At 38.6% G+C, this 14,172-nt stretch overlaps 1 protein-coding gene across 2 annotated transcripts in view; it reads right to left on the reverse strand.

Moving 5' to 3' along the window:
- LOC109237452 overlaps window positions 1–14,172 on the reverse strand; it is an 80,856-nt gene that overhangs the window by 30,935 nt on the left and 35,749 nt on the right. For both annotated transcript variants that reach the window (XM_019403759.1, XM_019403760.1), the window contains 6 exons: window positions 10,784–10,921; window positions 8,087–8,240; window positions 7,401–7,768; window positions 6,581–7,044; window positions 6,125–6,466; window positions 1,257–1,478 (listed from right to left, as the gene is read on the reverse strand). In XM_019403759.1, the coding sequence (XP_019259304.1) occupies window positions 1,257–1,478; window positions 6,125–6,466; window positions 6,581–7,044; window positions 7,401–7,768; window positions 8,087–8,240; window positions 10,784–10,921 (1,688 nt within the window). The remainder of the gene's footprint in view (window positions 1–1,256; window positions 1,479–6,124; window positions 6,467–6,580; window positions 7,045–7,400; window positions 7,769–8,086; window positions 8,241–10,783; window positions 10,922–14,172) is intronic.

The following is a 14,172-nucleotide window of genomic DNA, read 5'->3' on the forward strand; positions in this document are numbered from 1 at the left end:
ATTCTAACTAATGGCTCTCCATAGGGTTTCTTTCCAACTCAAAGGGATCTAAGAAAAGGCGATCCAACTCCATTTTTGTTCTTGTTGTTTAAGGAAGGTCTCAATAGAATGATAATTTGGCAGTAAATGAAAAGGTGGATCAAGGATTCAAGGTGAACAGAGGGCAAGAAAATACTTTGACTATTTCACATCTCTCGTATGCTGATGACACCCTCATTTTTTGTGAACCTAAGGTGGGTGAATTAAGTGCCTAAGGGCTCGTTTGGTACGAGGGATAAGGGATAATTAATCCCGGGATTAAATTTGAGATGAGTTTATCCCATGTTTGGTTGAGATAAAAATTGTGTTATAACTAATCCCGGGATTGTAGTGTTTATTTATCCCTATGGGAGGGTGGAATAATTAATCCCGGGATAACTTGTTTCCAACCAAACGACCCCTAAGGGGTGATCTTAAATGTCTTTGAAGTTGTGCCTGGACTTCATGTAAATTGGTCCAAAAGTAGACTAATCCATTTTAACTTAGTACAAGAATTACAGGGCAGTGTTGTCAAAGGCGCGCTTAAGCCCTGAAGCGATGCTCAAAACATATTGAGCGCTTCACTTCGCTTTGTGGGTGCTTTAGTATCACATCAAGGCTTTGAGGCATACTTTTACTTGCCAATGAGTGTAATCCTGAAAAAGCAACATTAAACAATTGATATTTCACTTTATCGTAAAATTTTTCCAATTTCTTTGTCCATATGTTTGTTATTCGTGCTTATAATTATTAGTCTTAGACTACATATACATATTTTTCCTTTTTCTCTAGTTGCGCTTTTTTTCATTAAAGCCCACGCTTTATTTGCACTTTGCGCTTAAAGCCCCAATGGATCTTAGAGGTTTTTTGCGCTTTTTGCCTTTGATAACACTGTTACAGGGGCTGGCCACAATTCTGGGATGCCAAAGAAACCATTCTTACAGTTTACATTTGGGTTGGGAAGGTTGTATTTTAGAATCTAGATATATAGAGTCAAAAAAGGGAAATCATTTTCCTTTTCTCCACTTTACTCTCGATCTCTCACTGGTGTGTTTCAAAAGTTCAGCAAGTGATAGCTTGGTGAGTACCCTGGGGGTCAGCAGGAACATGCAAAACCAACCAATTGTAGCTCCAGTGTTTGCAAGGGTGAGGAGTGATGCATGAACCCACATCCAAATCACTTCCATTTTACACATAATAAAGAACTCAACAGAAGAAAAGGAGACTTATAGACATACTTGAGTGCAAGTCTAGCTGCCAGTCGTTTATCCTTCAAACGCAGACAGTACTGCCAGCTATGGCTCCAATTACGGTTGCCTGAGTAACCTTGAGACTGTCCAGACAATATATTTTCCTCTCCGCGTTCAATTAGTAACTGAAGCAACCGATCTGAGGCTCCAATTTGCAAGAAACGATCAGAAATGGCAAGAGCATCCATCAATTTTCCTTCATCAATCAACCTGTTGACATAAAAAATGTGAAAGGTGAGCCTACACTCTTCCAGCAGCCACTGTTAAGATTCATAAAACTTACACTATATATTGTTTGCAATAATGAAAGAGAAAATAGTAACCGTGAATTGCAACAACTGCAGTGTGAACATAGCCCTTACGGGAAGGAATTATAGACAGAGACCGCAGAAAAGGATGAGTAGAAAACAAGGAAATAAGATACAAGATAGAGAAATTTGCAAAAAGAACAAATCAGCTTAAACCAAAGAGGTTTGTGAACTAGAACACCCTTAAGGGATGCAGTTCCCTATGCATTATTGAAGGTGAGTTAATGAAACCAAAATACAGTTGTTAGGAAGAGGTAGGTGGTTTCAGCGGCTAATAGTCATTTCAACTCAAGAACTGCTTAAGCAGGCAGAAATATAACACCATTTAGACAGAAAACCCACCTTCTTTTTTTAATAAGTAATGTAAGTCTTTTATTAACAGTAAGTGTCACCAACAAGGTACTTGGTCAGCACAACAGTGAGTGTGAAATTCTCCCTCTCAAGTATGCAGGGACTCGAATTCAACAGCATTTTCAGGATCTTCTATATGCTCTCCATACACCAAAGGTACGTATTCTCCAAGTATTTGAGTTATGCAAAAGATAAGGATAAAGTTCTATCCTCAAAACATATATGGTTATTTCACTCCAAAAATGTGCAAAAAGTACAGAGTAATGACATTGCATAGCTTTCTCCGACTCTTCTTCACCTCTGTCCCTACCAGCTGCTTACTCTATCCACCAACTTCCCAGATATCATCTAATAATTCCAAATAAGTTCAACAACATAAACAATATCTACTACTCCCTCCGTTACCATTTATATGAACCTATTTCCTTTTTAGTCTGTGCCAAAAAGAAGGACCCCTTTCCATATTTGGAAACGATTTACCTTTATGCAATGAATTATAGCCACACAAAATATATGTGCCTCATTCTACACTATAAGTTCAAAAGTCTTCTCTTTTTTCTTAAACTCCGTGCCCAATCAAATAGGTTCACATAAATTGAAACGGATGGAGTATATGTATTTACATTGCAGGAGTAGGTGCTTCACTGATTTAGTGTTATTTTTGCTGTGAAAGGATGCACTACTCAGCTGAACCCTTTCCTCTGCAAGTTGTCATGTGTTAGACATGCTTCATGTCAAAAACCCACACAAAACCACCCACTTCTTTTTCTTTTCTTCCTTTTTTTTTTTGGGAGCAGTGATCATCCAGATCGTGTTCCATAGTCAATTGGCCACTGTCCCAGTATACCTTCTAGCAACCAATCATAACATGCTTTTACTGAGAAGTTTCCATCGATTTCAATCACACCTACAAGGGAATCGTGTTGGTCTTCCTTGAGCAAAAACCTTCAAGTACCAATCAGCTCACTGACATTTCTAGTAAATTTCTTCTAAATTGCATGTTCCAGCATCCGTCATTAAGGCAGTCAGCCAAAGTGCAAAATTTGACAGTGACCAGATTATACAGATTAGGAAACCCCAGCATGCAGTTTTCCAGCCACCTATCCTGCCAAATTCTAACCCTCTACCATTCCCACATTTAGTTTTATTACTTCAGTAAACACTACCATGGATTCCTTATTTTTTTTCTGCAGTTGTACCACAAGAACAGTTTTTTTAGTTTTTTGAGAAAGTAACATTTGTTGCATATATATAGCAACTGTATCAAAACAGGTATAACTATCCATAGTTACAGGGGGTAGTACCGGAAGATTTCCAAGTCCTTACAAGGATCCTAAAACATCAACAGAAGATTCTAGATCTTCCATGTACTCTTGCTTACACCAAAAATAAAAAAGAGCTAAACAATGCATTTTCATTTTCTGGATAGTACTATGTCTATCTACAAAACATCTTTGGTTTCTCTCTTTTCAAACAGCCCACCAAATGCAAGCTGGGACAATCTTCCATTCCTCTTTCTGATTGGGGGAGCTACTGAGTCTGTTCCAGAATTCTAGAACTTCAACAATACTCCTTGGCATCACCCACATGATTCCTTTCAAATTAATGAAAATCCTCCAAAGTTGTTCTGTTATCCTGCAATGCAAAAAAAGACACAATTGTCCTTCATCCCACAATTGGATATGATACCTCCTGCCACAGGTCGTATTTTATGTATAGAAGCTCCCCAGCTATTTGAACAAAATATTCTTTTTATGAAACCGTAGGTTCCCCAGACCCCACTTGTGGGATTACACTGGGGTTGTTGTTGCTGTCTATGAAACCTTAGCTTCCTCACTCCTAACCCTCTACTACTTCTTGCTTTAGTCATTAAAGACCATCCGATCAAATGTATATTCCTTCTTTATAGTTTTCCTAGCCAAAGAAAATTACATCTCAATGTGTCCAGTTGTTTCTCAACTTTGGCAGGAGTTGGGACAAGTGACATTAGATATGTACGGATCCCATATAATAGACTATATTACACTATTGACCAGTGTCGACCTTCTTCCAAATGAAGGATATGGCTTCTTCCAATGGCCTAGTTTCCTTTCAGACCTTTCAATTATACGCTTCCACACTGTTAAATTTCAGAAACCAGCTAGCTCATCCACTACCTATCCAGCATTGACACAAATAATGCTGTTGTTGACCGGGCTAATGTGAAGACCTGCAACAACTTATAAAGATAGTAGTATTTTTCTTCTCAAAAAACGGATCTTTAAATATTTCCCCAGCATTGTTTCACAATCAACAACAATGAGTGTATCATCTGCATAGAAGATGTGGGTTACTTTACTGGGATTTTGCCTCCTTGACTTATTCCAATACCTTCAACCACCTTCACCGCCAAATCTATCATCAAGCTGAGAGCTTCCATCACCGATAGAAATAGGAAAGAAGAAAGAGGATCCCCTTGTCTCGACTCCTTTTGCAGGAAAAGAAACCTGTTGGTGCTCAACTAATAAGTAATGAAAATCTGGTAGGAGACAACAGATTTAATCCATTCATCCACTTACAACCAAATCCCATCAGTTTCAGCTTCTTGAGAAGAAAAAACCAATTCACAATTTCATATGCTTTTACCAAATCCATTTTACAAAGGATACCTTCTTCCACTTTTCTCAGTGGAGAGCATTCTTAGCAGTTAGTGTTGTATCCATGATTTGCTTCTGCCAGGTAGATGCATTTTGATTCCCGATAATCAACCGCATCACTTTCTTCATTTTTTTCTGTTAGAACTTTAGATATGATCTTGTGCATGCTTCCCAGAAGACTGATTGGTTTGAAATCTTTCAGTTCAACTGCCTATATCTTCATTGGTACTAAGACAATGAATGTGGTACTTTAACTTTTCGCAAGTGTGCCTTTCTGACAAAAGTGCTATCAGGTTAACAAACACCCACAATGTCATTCTTCAAGGATTTCCAGCACCTTTAAAGAATGTCACGATTGGTGGGGCCTTATCACCAGCACTGCTCATTCTGACTGCACCAACTTAGATAACTTGAATGCGCTTTAGAACTGTTGTCTCAACTAGAAAAGGTTCACTTGCGCTAAATATACAAACAAAAAAAGATTTCCAAGGAAGCATAATACATAATCTCCCGTATATCCAACATTGACAATCTCACGTTGTCTTCAATCTAGAGGTATGTGCATAACTTATGCTTCACCACAAGGAGATTTGTCTTTATGCTATATTAGGAAATAAGTTTCACGTATCTCCTACAACAGCCTAGAGAAGGATCATTCATGGTTAGCCGCTAGAGGAGCAACATTTCCAGCAAAGAACCTGACGGAAAGGATGATTATTTATGTCGGTGCTACATTTGCATATGTACGGGAGAAGAAGTGAATCATCTCTTATTGCATTGTAAAGTAACAGCACGATTGTGGTGGGTGGTAACGAATGGAGTTTGGAGTACAGTGGCCGATGCCAAGCACTGTCAAGGAGGCATAGCCACATAGCATATACCAGAAGGAAGAGAAGATCCATCGCATAGGATATTCCCCCTTTAGCTCTTACGTGGGTAATATGACAACCGACAACCAACAACCCAGTGGAATCCCACAAGTGGGGTCCGGGGAAAGAGAGAAATAGGAGAGCATTTGAATGGTGTTGGAATGACTTCGTACATTTGAGAAGTAACCTTAGATGATTAAGCCACTTTTAATATTTTTGTACAAGTTCTCTACTTTTTCGTATACTTCTCATACAGGGGTTTCCCCACACATTCATGATATTATTTACCTCATTGAAAAAACAAATAGCCTATAGAAGATTCATACATGAGATCTATTATTTCCTCTACTAGCAAAATTCTTAAGGATCTTCTTGCTCCTTAGCCCAGAAGATATTAGCAGTTCATATTTTAATGTTCTATAACAGTTTTCTTCTACACTTTCTGCTGCAAATGATCATTGTTTTCCAGACCTGTACCCAATCCCTAAAGTTCAGCCACTGTTATGCTGGCTCATGGGGGGTGAGACCAAGTTTCAGCTCCCCAAACACGATACGTATACTAATTTCTTCATGATTAAGCTAAGCCCACAAGACAAGCAGGTTAGATCAGCGAAAACACTATGGCTGACACAAGCAAGACCAACTTTATATGAACAACAATCGTCAAAACAAAAATTAAGGAGATGGAGTACCGTTCCACAGCTTTCTCATATGGGCCTTCATTCTCGCAATCAAAAGAAAGAAAAACTGTAGTACAATCAGAACTTCCGGATTTTAGGGAATCGCGCCAAGGATCAGAAGATCCTCCCACTTCTTTCTTGATCTCCTGGGCATTTGTTGATATATTATTGCTACCAGCAAGTTCATCAACTTCAGATTCAGCATCACTATCATGATCACGAAATCGCTTCATAGCAGTTTTGCATTCAGGTACATCTTTGCCATCCCTCGTTGTGTGATCAGCCATTATCGCAAATTCTGAGACTCGATGAAGATTGGTCTGCATCTGTATCCAGCGATTCAGGGTAGGGAACCTGCTCAGGAAGTCATGACAAGAAACTGACCAAAAAGATAAAAGAAAAAAGTATCCGCATATGTCACATATATTAGTGATCCATTTTACAAACTCAATTTAGTGTGTTACGAACCTCTCAGATTGGTCAAGAGCGAACTCAAAGAATAACCTATCAGCATCAGGAGTTTGTAACGAGCAACTTTTCAGAGATCTAGATACAGTAGTATCCCTGCCACGATAAAGTATAGAACTTCCAAAGACACACGCTAATACAGCTCTAACTGGGGATAATTTGATGAGATGCTTCACTATATCCAATTGGAGAGGATAAAGAGGTAATTCAACATCCCCTGAGGAAGGGGTGAAAGATCCAGGCTTGGCTTCTCTGCATGAAGGGGATATTACTCTATTTTCAGAGTAATTCTCATTGTATGTAGGAATAACTGGGATGCACGCCCAACCATGACCATATTTTGGAGGATAAACTGGAGGCACACAAGCAGAAATCACTTCATGAACAAAATCAGCATTCATAATTTCTGCTGCCTTTTCAGCTGCATCGGTATTGCCTTGCTCAAACACTAGACGAGTTAAAAGCTGCGAGCAAAGTGATGAACAGAAAGGTGAGCAAGTTAAGACCAAACAGAAATAAGAATAATATCATCTTAGCAAATATTTTGTGAGAGCAAGAAAGCTCTAATGAAATATTTTAGACCAAGCATGTTGCTTCCCCTGTCTTTAACCTTATCCTCTCTCAATCTGCTATCTTCTTTGCAAGAGGAGCGGTATTGCTTAGCTAAATACCATAAATATTACCTCTAAAGAATGTGAGATCCTAATAAAATTCAAATCCAAGGTTCTACAACAAAACTTGTTACTAGACTTTCACGTTACTTTTGCCAGTTCACACAGTTCCCCGCAATGGTAATAAAAGATGGAAAAAGAAAGCTTACGTCTTTAGGCCATTCATACACTAGTGAGAAGTAGTTGAAGTCATGAGTGGTATCAGTCCCATCTACAATGTCCCCAATGGCAGCAAGGTAGAGAATAAATTGTGATAGAAATGTGGTCATTCTGGAGCTGAACGTCCCGAATAATCTCGTTCCAGTTTCCTTGACATCATAGCCACCAGAAGGTATATTGTTGTCACCAGCTGCTGAAGTTATCGGAAGCTGCTTCAAGGTTTTCAACCCAAGCCCAATAACACCATTTCTGCTGTACAGTAACAATCCTTTCCTGTCAGAACGTGAGCCATCCTCCTTAACCTGTTCCCTCTCTGTTTCTTCATCTGCTAAAGCTCTTGCCAAATTGTGGAGCTTACCTAAATTTTTCCAAAGCACCAAAAATTCATATGCATGACTTTTGAGAGAGCAAGTACACTCATACAGAAAAATCCATAAGGATCTAGCTAAACATTCAAGAATTAAAACATAATTGAAACATGCAATTACATCAAAAAAGTAGAAGCAAAAAAGAGGGAGAGATAGAGACGAAACGCACAGGGAGAGGAGGAAGGAAATGAAGGGAGAAAAACAATAAGATAGCCTCACCACTTATTCTATTTAATTCTCCAACCCGCAAAACTTGCAACTACCAACAATAGATGTCATAAAGAGAGGATAAAGAAGCAAAAACTAACCGCTAAGAAACTGTCTCTTCCCCATATGAGCATCTTCAATCATTTGATGCAGCATGGCTAGTGCACGCTCCTTATGGCCTTGCCGGTGAAAATCCTTCGAGGACAAAAGGATCATTTCTCCAGTTAAAATGTCTTGAAGAGCTGGAGGCTTATCCTGAAATTGTCAGACAGGTTTTCCAATTACTAAGTCGATATTAGTATTCTAAAGCACGGGCAAGGGGACTACCATGGACCAAAACAGAGATGCTACATCAAGCATTCTGATGATATTTTTTTATTCCGGGCCTATCACAAATTTGATAAAAGTCGTGTATAAGGAAGATAAATAATTTGTGCATAAAAAAATGAGGAAAGCAACAGAGAGGCGGAGACAAGGTGTCCTCGGGTTACAGGAAAAGTAAAGTAACTATAAAATGAATCTCGGCGGATCTCTTTAAGAATGGTTAAAGCTATTACTAGAATAATCCTACAACGATGCAACATATAGAATCACGAAAACTAGTGTCCAAAACTTATGCTGGAGCAATTCTCTTTCCTCAAAAAGCAAATGCACTACACAATTCGAGCTTTTCACACTTTCAAGTGTATTCCTTCTTTAATGCTACCAAGACACTTATGAGAAAAGAGCAAAAACTGATATTGGCAAATCTGCAAGAGCCTTAGCGCATCTTTCATTCGTTGTCCCTAAAGAAGGCAAGAGTTGTGAACATCAAAGACACCTAATATTTCCACCTTCCACAAAAGTGTTCTGAGACATTGACATCATGTCATCTAATTTTTAAATTTTAAAGGAGAGCAGCCACCTTATAGGTGCAGGCACTGGTTGCGAACAAGTTAGTTGCATCCAGGATAAGGGGTGGGAATGGGATCTATAATGCAAATTAGACCTGGAAAAGGCCTACAACCTGTTAACTGTGGCTTTCCGGACACCCTTTTTTTTTTAGAATGTGGCTTTCCGGACACTTATCTGGAGAGAATAGGGTAAGGAGAAAAGTGGACAGTGGATCTATATTTGTATATCTACAATGAAGTTTTCAATTGAGGTCAGTGGAAATTCCACAGGTTTCTTCGAGAGAACAACGGTCCTATGACAAGGCGATCCTCCATCACCCATGTTGCTCATTTGTGTCAGAGAAGCGGCAAATGATGGAGCAGCATGGGAAGATATTTGAGTGCATTCACAGCAAGGAGAGAAAGACAAGATAGTGGTGTCCAATTTGCAGGATAGTTTACAGGTGTCTAATTTTTTACTCGTTTTCTCTTTGTGGATGATACACCTGTGTTGTAATGATGCAGAGACAAACCAGCTTCACCATCTAAGGAACAAATTGTTAAGGTTTCAAGCGGCTTCAAGATTGAGGACAAATCTAAGAAATTAAAGATAATTCTAATGGAAAAGAAAATCATTAGGCAAAGGCTCTTAACTGTAAGGTTGGCTCTCTTCCAGTAATTTAATGGGGTTTTCCATTTAGGTGCAACAAACAAGGGCAGTACAATATGACACCTGGTAGTTGAGAAGTTTCAAAAGAGGCTTGCTGGATGATAAAAGAGAGATTTATCAAAGATAGGAAAGGATACTGATAAAGAGCCTGTTGTCTGCATTCTAGCATACTACATGTCACTACTACACATATCAGCGACAATGGCACAAAGATTGGAGAAGCTACAAATACGATTGGACAGGTTGGACGTGAAAAAGTACCTTCTTGTTAATCATTTACATCAATGAAGATAGGAGTCTTGCGGTTAGGGATTTAAGAGTTTCTAATAAAGCCTTATAGGAAAATGGTGACAAAGTTTTGGTGGAAGCGCAAGCACTGTGGAGGCAGACAAAGAGTTAGGGGAACAAACCAGACCATGCAACCATTACGGTGGCGCTAGGGAAGAGTATAATAAAAGGGTGGAAATAATTCTAAAGAAATATGAAATTTAGAGCAGGGAATTGAGCCAAAATCATCTTTTGGAAGCAAAAAAATTGGTGCAGTTAGCCCCTTTTGTGGAACTTTTCCGCCCATTTCCAATATCTCAAGCTAGCAGAAAGTTGTAGTTTCCCAGGTTTGCAATGAATAGGGTGGTGAAGTTTACGGGGTCTACAACAACAACAAAAAAAAACCTAGTGTAATCCCATAAAGTCGGATCTGGGAGGGTAGAGTATAGGCAGACCTTACCCCTACCTTGTGAAGGTAGAGAGGTTGTGTCTGATAGACCCCTCCCCCCCCCCCCCCCCCGGCCTCAAGGTAAAAGTGAAAAAGAGGCAGACACAACAAGGGCAGCTCGGTGCACTAAGCTCCCGCTATGCGCGGGGTTCAGGGAAGGGTCGGACTACAAGGGTCTATTGTATGCGGTCTTACCCTGCATTTCTGCAAGAGGTTGTTTCCACGGCTCGAACCCGTGACCTCCTGGTCGCATGACAACAACTTTACCAGTTATGCCAAATCAAAGCACGGAGACAAACATATAGCAAACAGATCTATAAAAAAGTAAAAGAAATCGAGAAAGAAGAAAAATATTTAGTGCTACTCCATACTTAATCTTCATGTGCTGAAAAAACATTTGGCTAAATAAGGGACATTTGGCATTTAATAGAAGGGAAACTTAGCCATATAACGCATACACCATACTTAAACCAAAATTATAGTTACCAGTACAAGTAAATCAAGGAATAGAGAATTCACCAACTAATGCAACTCCACTCACCTGTTCCAGTTGTTCCTGTAGACGCTTAAGAACGCGCTTGATTACAGATATCATTGCCACTTCACGAATCTGATCCCAGTAGGTTGACCCAATTTTAGGGGAATTACCAGGGTAAATCTCTGACAACATAACTTGAGCCTGCATACCCCAAAGTTCAACTTTAACCATAAATAACATCAATATTGAAGCTATAAACTTCAGCTCAGGAACAGGAATGTGGAAAACATAGGAAAATATATGTTTACTTATTTCAACAGAGGTAGATATCAAAGACAAGCTGGAGATTGATTTATCTCACGCACATCCTGATCTCCCGTTGGGACAGAAGCCTCTTATGCACAATCTTAAAATTCCACATGGTAATAGTTTATTGCACTCTTAGTTTGAAAGGATCACCCGAATACGGTCTACTGTTATCTAATTTTGATCATATGACTGTGGCTTACACCCATATCGCTCTGCCCTCTCTTACTAATAGCAATCTAGCTCATATATCTTACAATAGTAAGTGGGGATTGGGTAATGCTGGTGCAAGGAAAACCTACTATTGAATGTCAAGAGCTAAAGCAGTTCAAACAATGGGCCATGCCATCCATAAATTACTTGGGTTGTGATTGAAGGTTAAAAGATCTCACTTTAAATTTGATTATCCTATGGGATAGAATAGTGATAACAAAGCAACGATTAATATACACAGATTCCAGTCCAACACGATAAGAACAAAGCATGAAGTTGATGAAACTTTATACAGGAGAAATAGGCTGCATAATTACTTCACAGACCCTTCATCAAAACTAGAGCTTGGTCGCGTCCTAGCTATGAGAGTAGCAAGTTACTTGTTTCATAGTACTCCAGAAAAGCTTGGCACATATGACATTTATACACCAACTTGAGGAGTGCTTAACAAAGTTGCGCGTACTCTTCATTTGTGGTGCCGCACCCGTGTCGACACGACACTGACCCTAGTATGGATGTGGGATACGTACCGGATCTGGTCAATCAACATTGGGTTCTTTTACCACAAACTACGGAGAAAGTAGATATTAGAATTGGCATTTTGATTTCTCAAGACAAAAACTACTGTAGATTTCAGTGCCTACCTACAACTTGAGAATAAAAGACTGAATTATTGCAGCCTACAAGCTACATGTAAGTTTTCCACGTAATGTCTCGTAATTTAGGAATATTTTTATAGCTCTATTTTTGGATATAGATGAATCTCGCACCCTCCATACCTCGACTCGTGCCCCCAATCTTAAAATTTAGATCATGAATTATCCAATCTCTAGATCTGCACCCGTACGGACACCCAAATCCGAGTGCACTGAGGTTTTTTCTTTATAAAAATTTCCATTAAGGGCATTATTGTACATTGCACATTGGTGGGATATGAATAAAATTTAGGATACCATACTAATACAGCTCTTCTTCCAGGTTAGTAGCATATCTTCTTCCACTCCTCCTCTCTCTCTCCCTTTTTTTTTTTTTGAGAAGGTAACATATTTGTATATTAATATAAAGACTTCACTAAAATTGTGAAGTCACCCATAATTACAATGAAAGTGCCCATACAAAACAAAACAGAAAGGACACTTATAGCCCGTTTGGCCAAGCTTCTAAAATCAGCTTATTTTGAGAAGTGCTTTTATCAAAAGTACTTTTAAAAAAAGTGCGTTTGGTGAGAAGTAGTTTGTGTTAGGCTAATTAATTAGAAAAGCACTTTTGAGCAGTAATTAGTGTTTGGCCAAGCTTATGAAAACTGCTTCCTAAGTGTATTTTTCTCAAAGTGCTTCTCAGAAAAGTGTTTTGGGAGAGAAGCTACTTTTTTCTGCTTCTCCAAAACTGCTTCTGCTTCTCCTCAAAAGCACTTTTTTTCATTTCAAAAGCTTGGCCAAACACCTCAATTTTTGGCCAAAAGTGCTTTTGACCAAAAAAGCACTTTTGGCCCAAAAAAAAAGCTTGGCCAAACAGGCTATTATAACCCTTGTTCTTCTTACAAGGTATCTAGGGCATCTAAAATGGATTCATGATCCTTCAAAAGTTTTCCTTTACACCAAAAATAAAAAAGAGCTAAACATTTCATCTTTATCTTCTGGAAGCTACCGAACTTTTCTTCAAAGCATCTTTGATTCCTCTCTTCCCAGATTGTCAACATATGCAAGCTGGGACAATTTTCCATCTCTCTTTGTCTCTCGAAAGTGTGCCCTCTTTATTCCAGCTAGCTAGAATATCAAGGATTCTTCCCGGCATTGCCCATGGAATTCCCCTTAAACTGATGAAAATTCTCCATATTTGTATAGTAAATTTGCAATGCAAAAAGAGATGGCTAATTGTCTCTGCCTTCTCTCCAGATAAGTAGCACCTAGAGCACAATTGGAATCCTCTTTTTGTTAGGTTGTCTTGTTAAAACTGCTTCTTTTGCCAATAACCATGTAAAGCAAGCAACCTTGTATGGTCTATATCATCTTCCATGGCCAGCAACCAATATGATTGTTGGATAGGTTGCATTCCTTATAAGCACTCTTAACTGAGAACTTGCCCTCTCTCTCTCCTTTTATTACTCATAAATATTATTCAGCCTTAAGATTAACTATCAGTAACTAAAAGAAAATTTGATATCTAGTCATTATTGTAGATTTGTAATATCTGATTATGATTGTGTAATCAAATCAAATCAAATCAGATATGTTGATTTGTGTTATCTGATCATATAGGATCAAATCATATCAGCTAAGTTAGGAAAGTTATAGATTCTTAAGGATTAGATTAGATTAGAAATACCCCTTTGTCTGAAATCAGGGGATTATTTCCTTTTTTTATTGATTTGTTTTCTCCTATAAATTGTGTATTCTTTGACAGAATAATACATACTATTTCGATACCAAAACTAACATGGTATCAGAGCAGTAGCTTTTTTCAACCTTTTTCTTTTCCTTCTGTTCATGGCTAAAACAACCTTTACTGGGCAAAGAATCCCAGCGGCAAACTGATACAATTTAATATTTGAAGTTGTGTGTCCCAAAAAAAGATTTGCTCTGACTTGGGAAATGTGCCCCATTTCTCTTTCTGAATTTCTGTCCGGCGAACCTGTTCGGTGTTAATTCCAATTTCAAATATGGGGGAAAAAGTTTTCTTTATTTCAGGGGATAAATCTTTTGAGCTTGTTAACATCGGAGATGTCCAGATTAAATGGTTTTCTCTTACAAAGCGTGGCAGGCGATTCACTACTAGCATTAGCGTTGACGAAAACAATCTCATATGGGTTTGCGATGCTATGAAACAAGCATCAAGGGGGAGAGGAGATCTATACAGAAGATGGGGAGGAAACAAGAACAATATCTTTACAGGGTATATCAAAATTACAACATATATGGTAGATATCAGAAATC

Source organism: Nicotiana attenuata, unplaced genomic scaffold, assembly GCF_001879085.1.
Source record: "Nicotiana attenuata strain UT unplaced genomic scaffold, NIATTr2, whole genome shotgun sequence".
NCBI classification, from domain to species: domain Eukaryota; kingdom Viridiplantae; phylum Streptophyta; class Magnoliopsida; order Solanales; family Solanaceae; genus Nicotiana; species Nicotiana attenuata.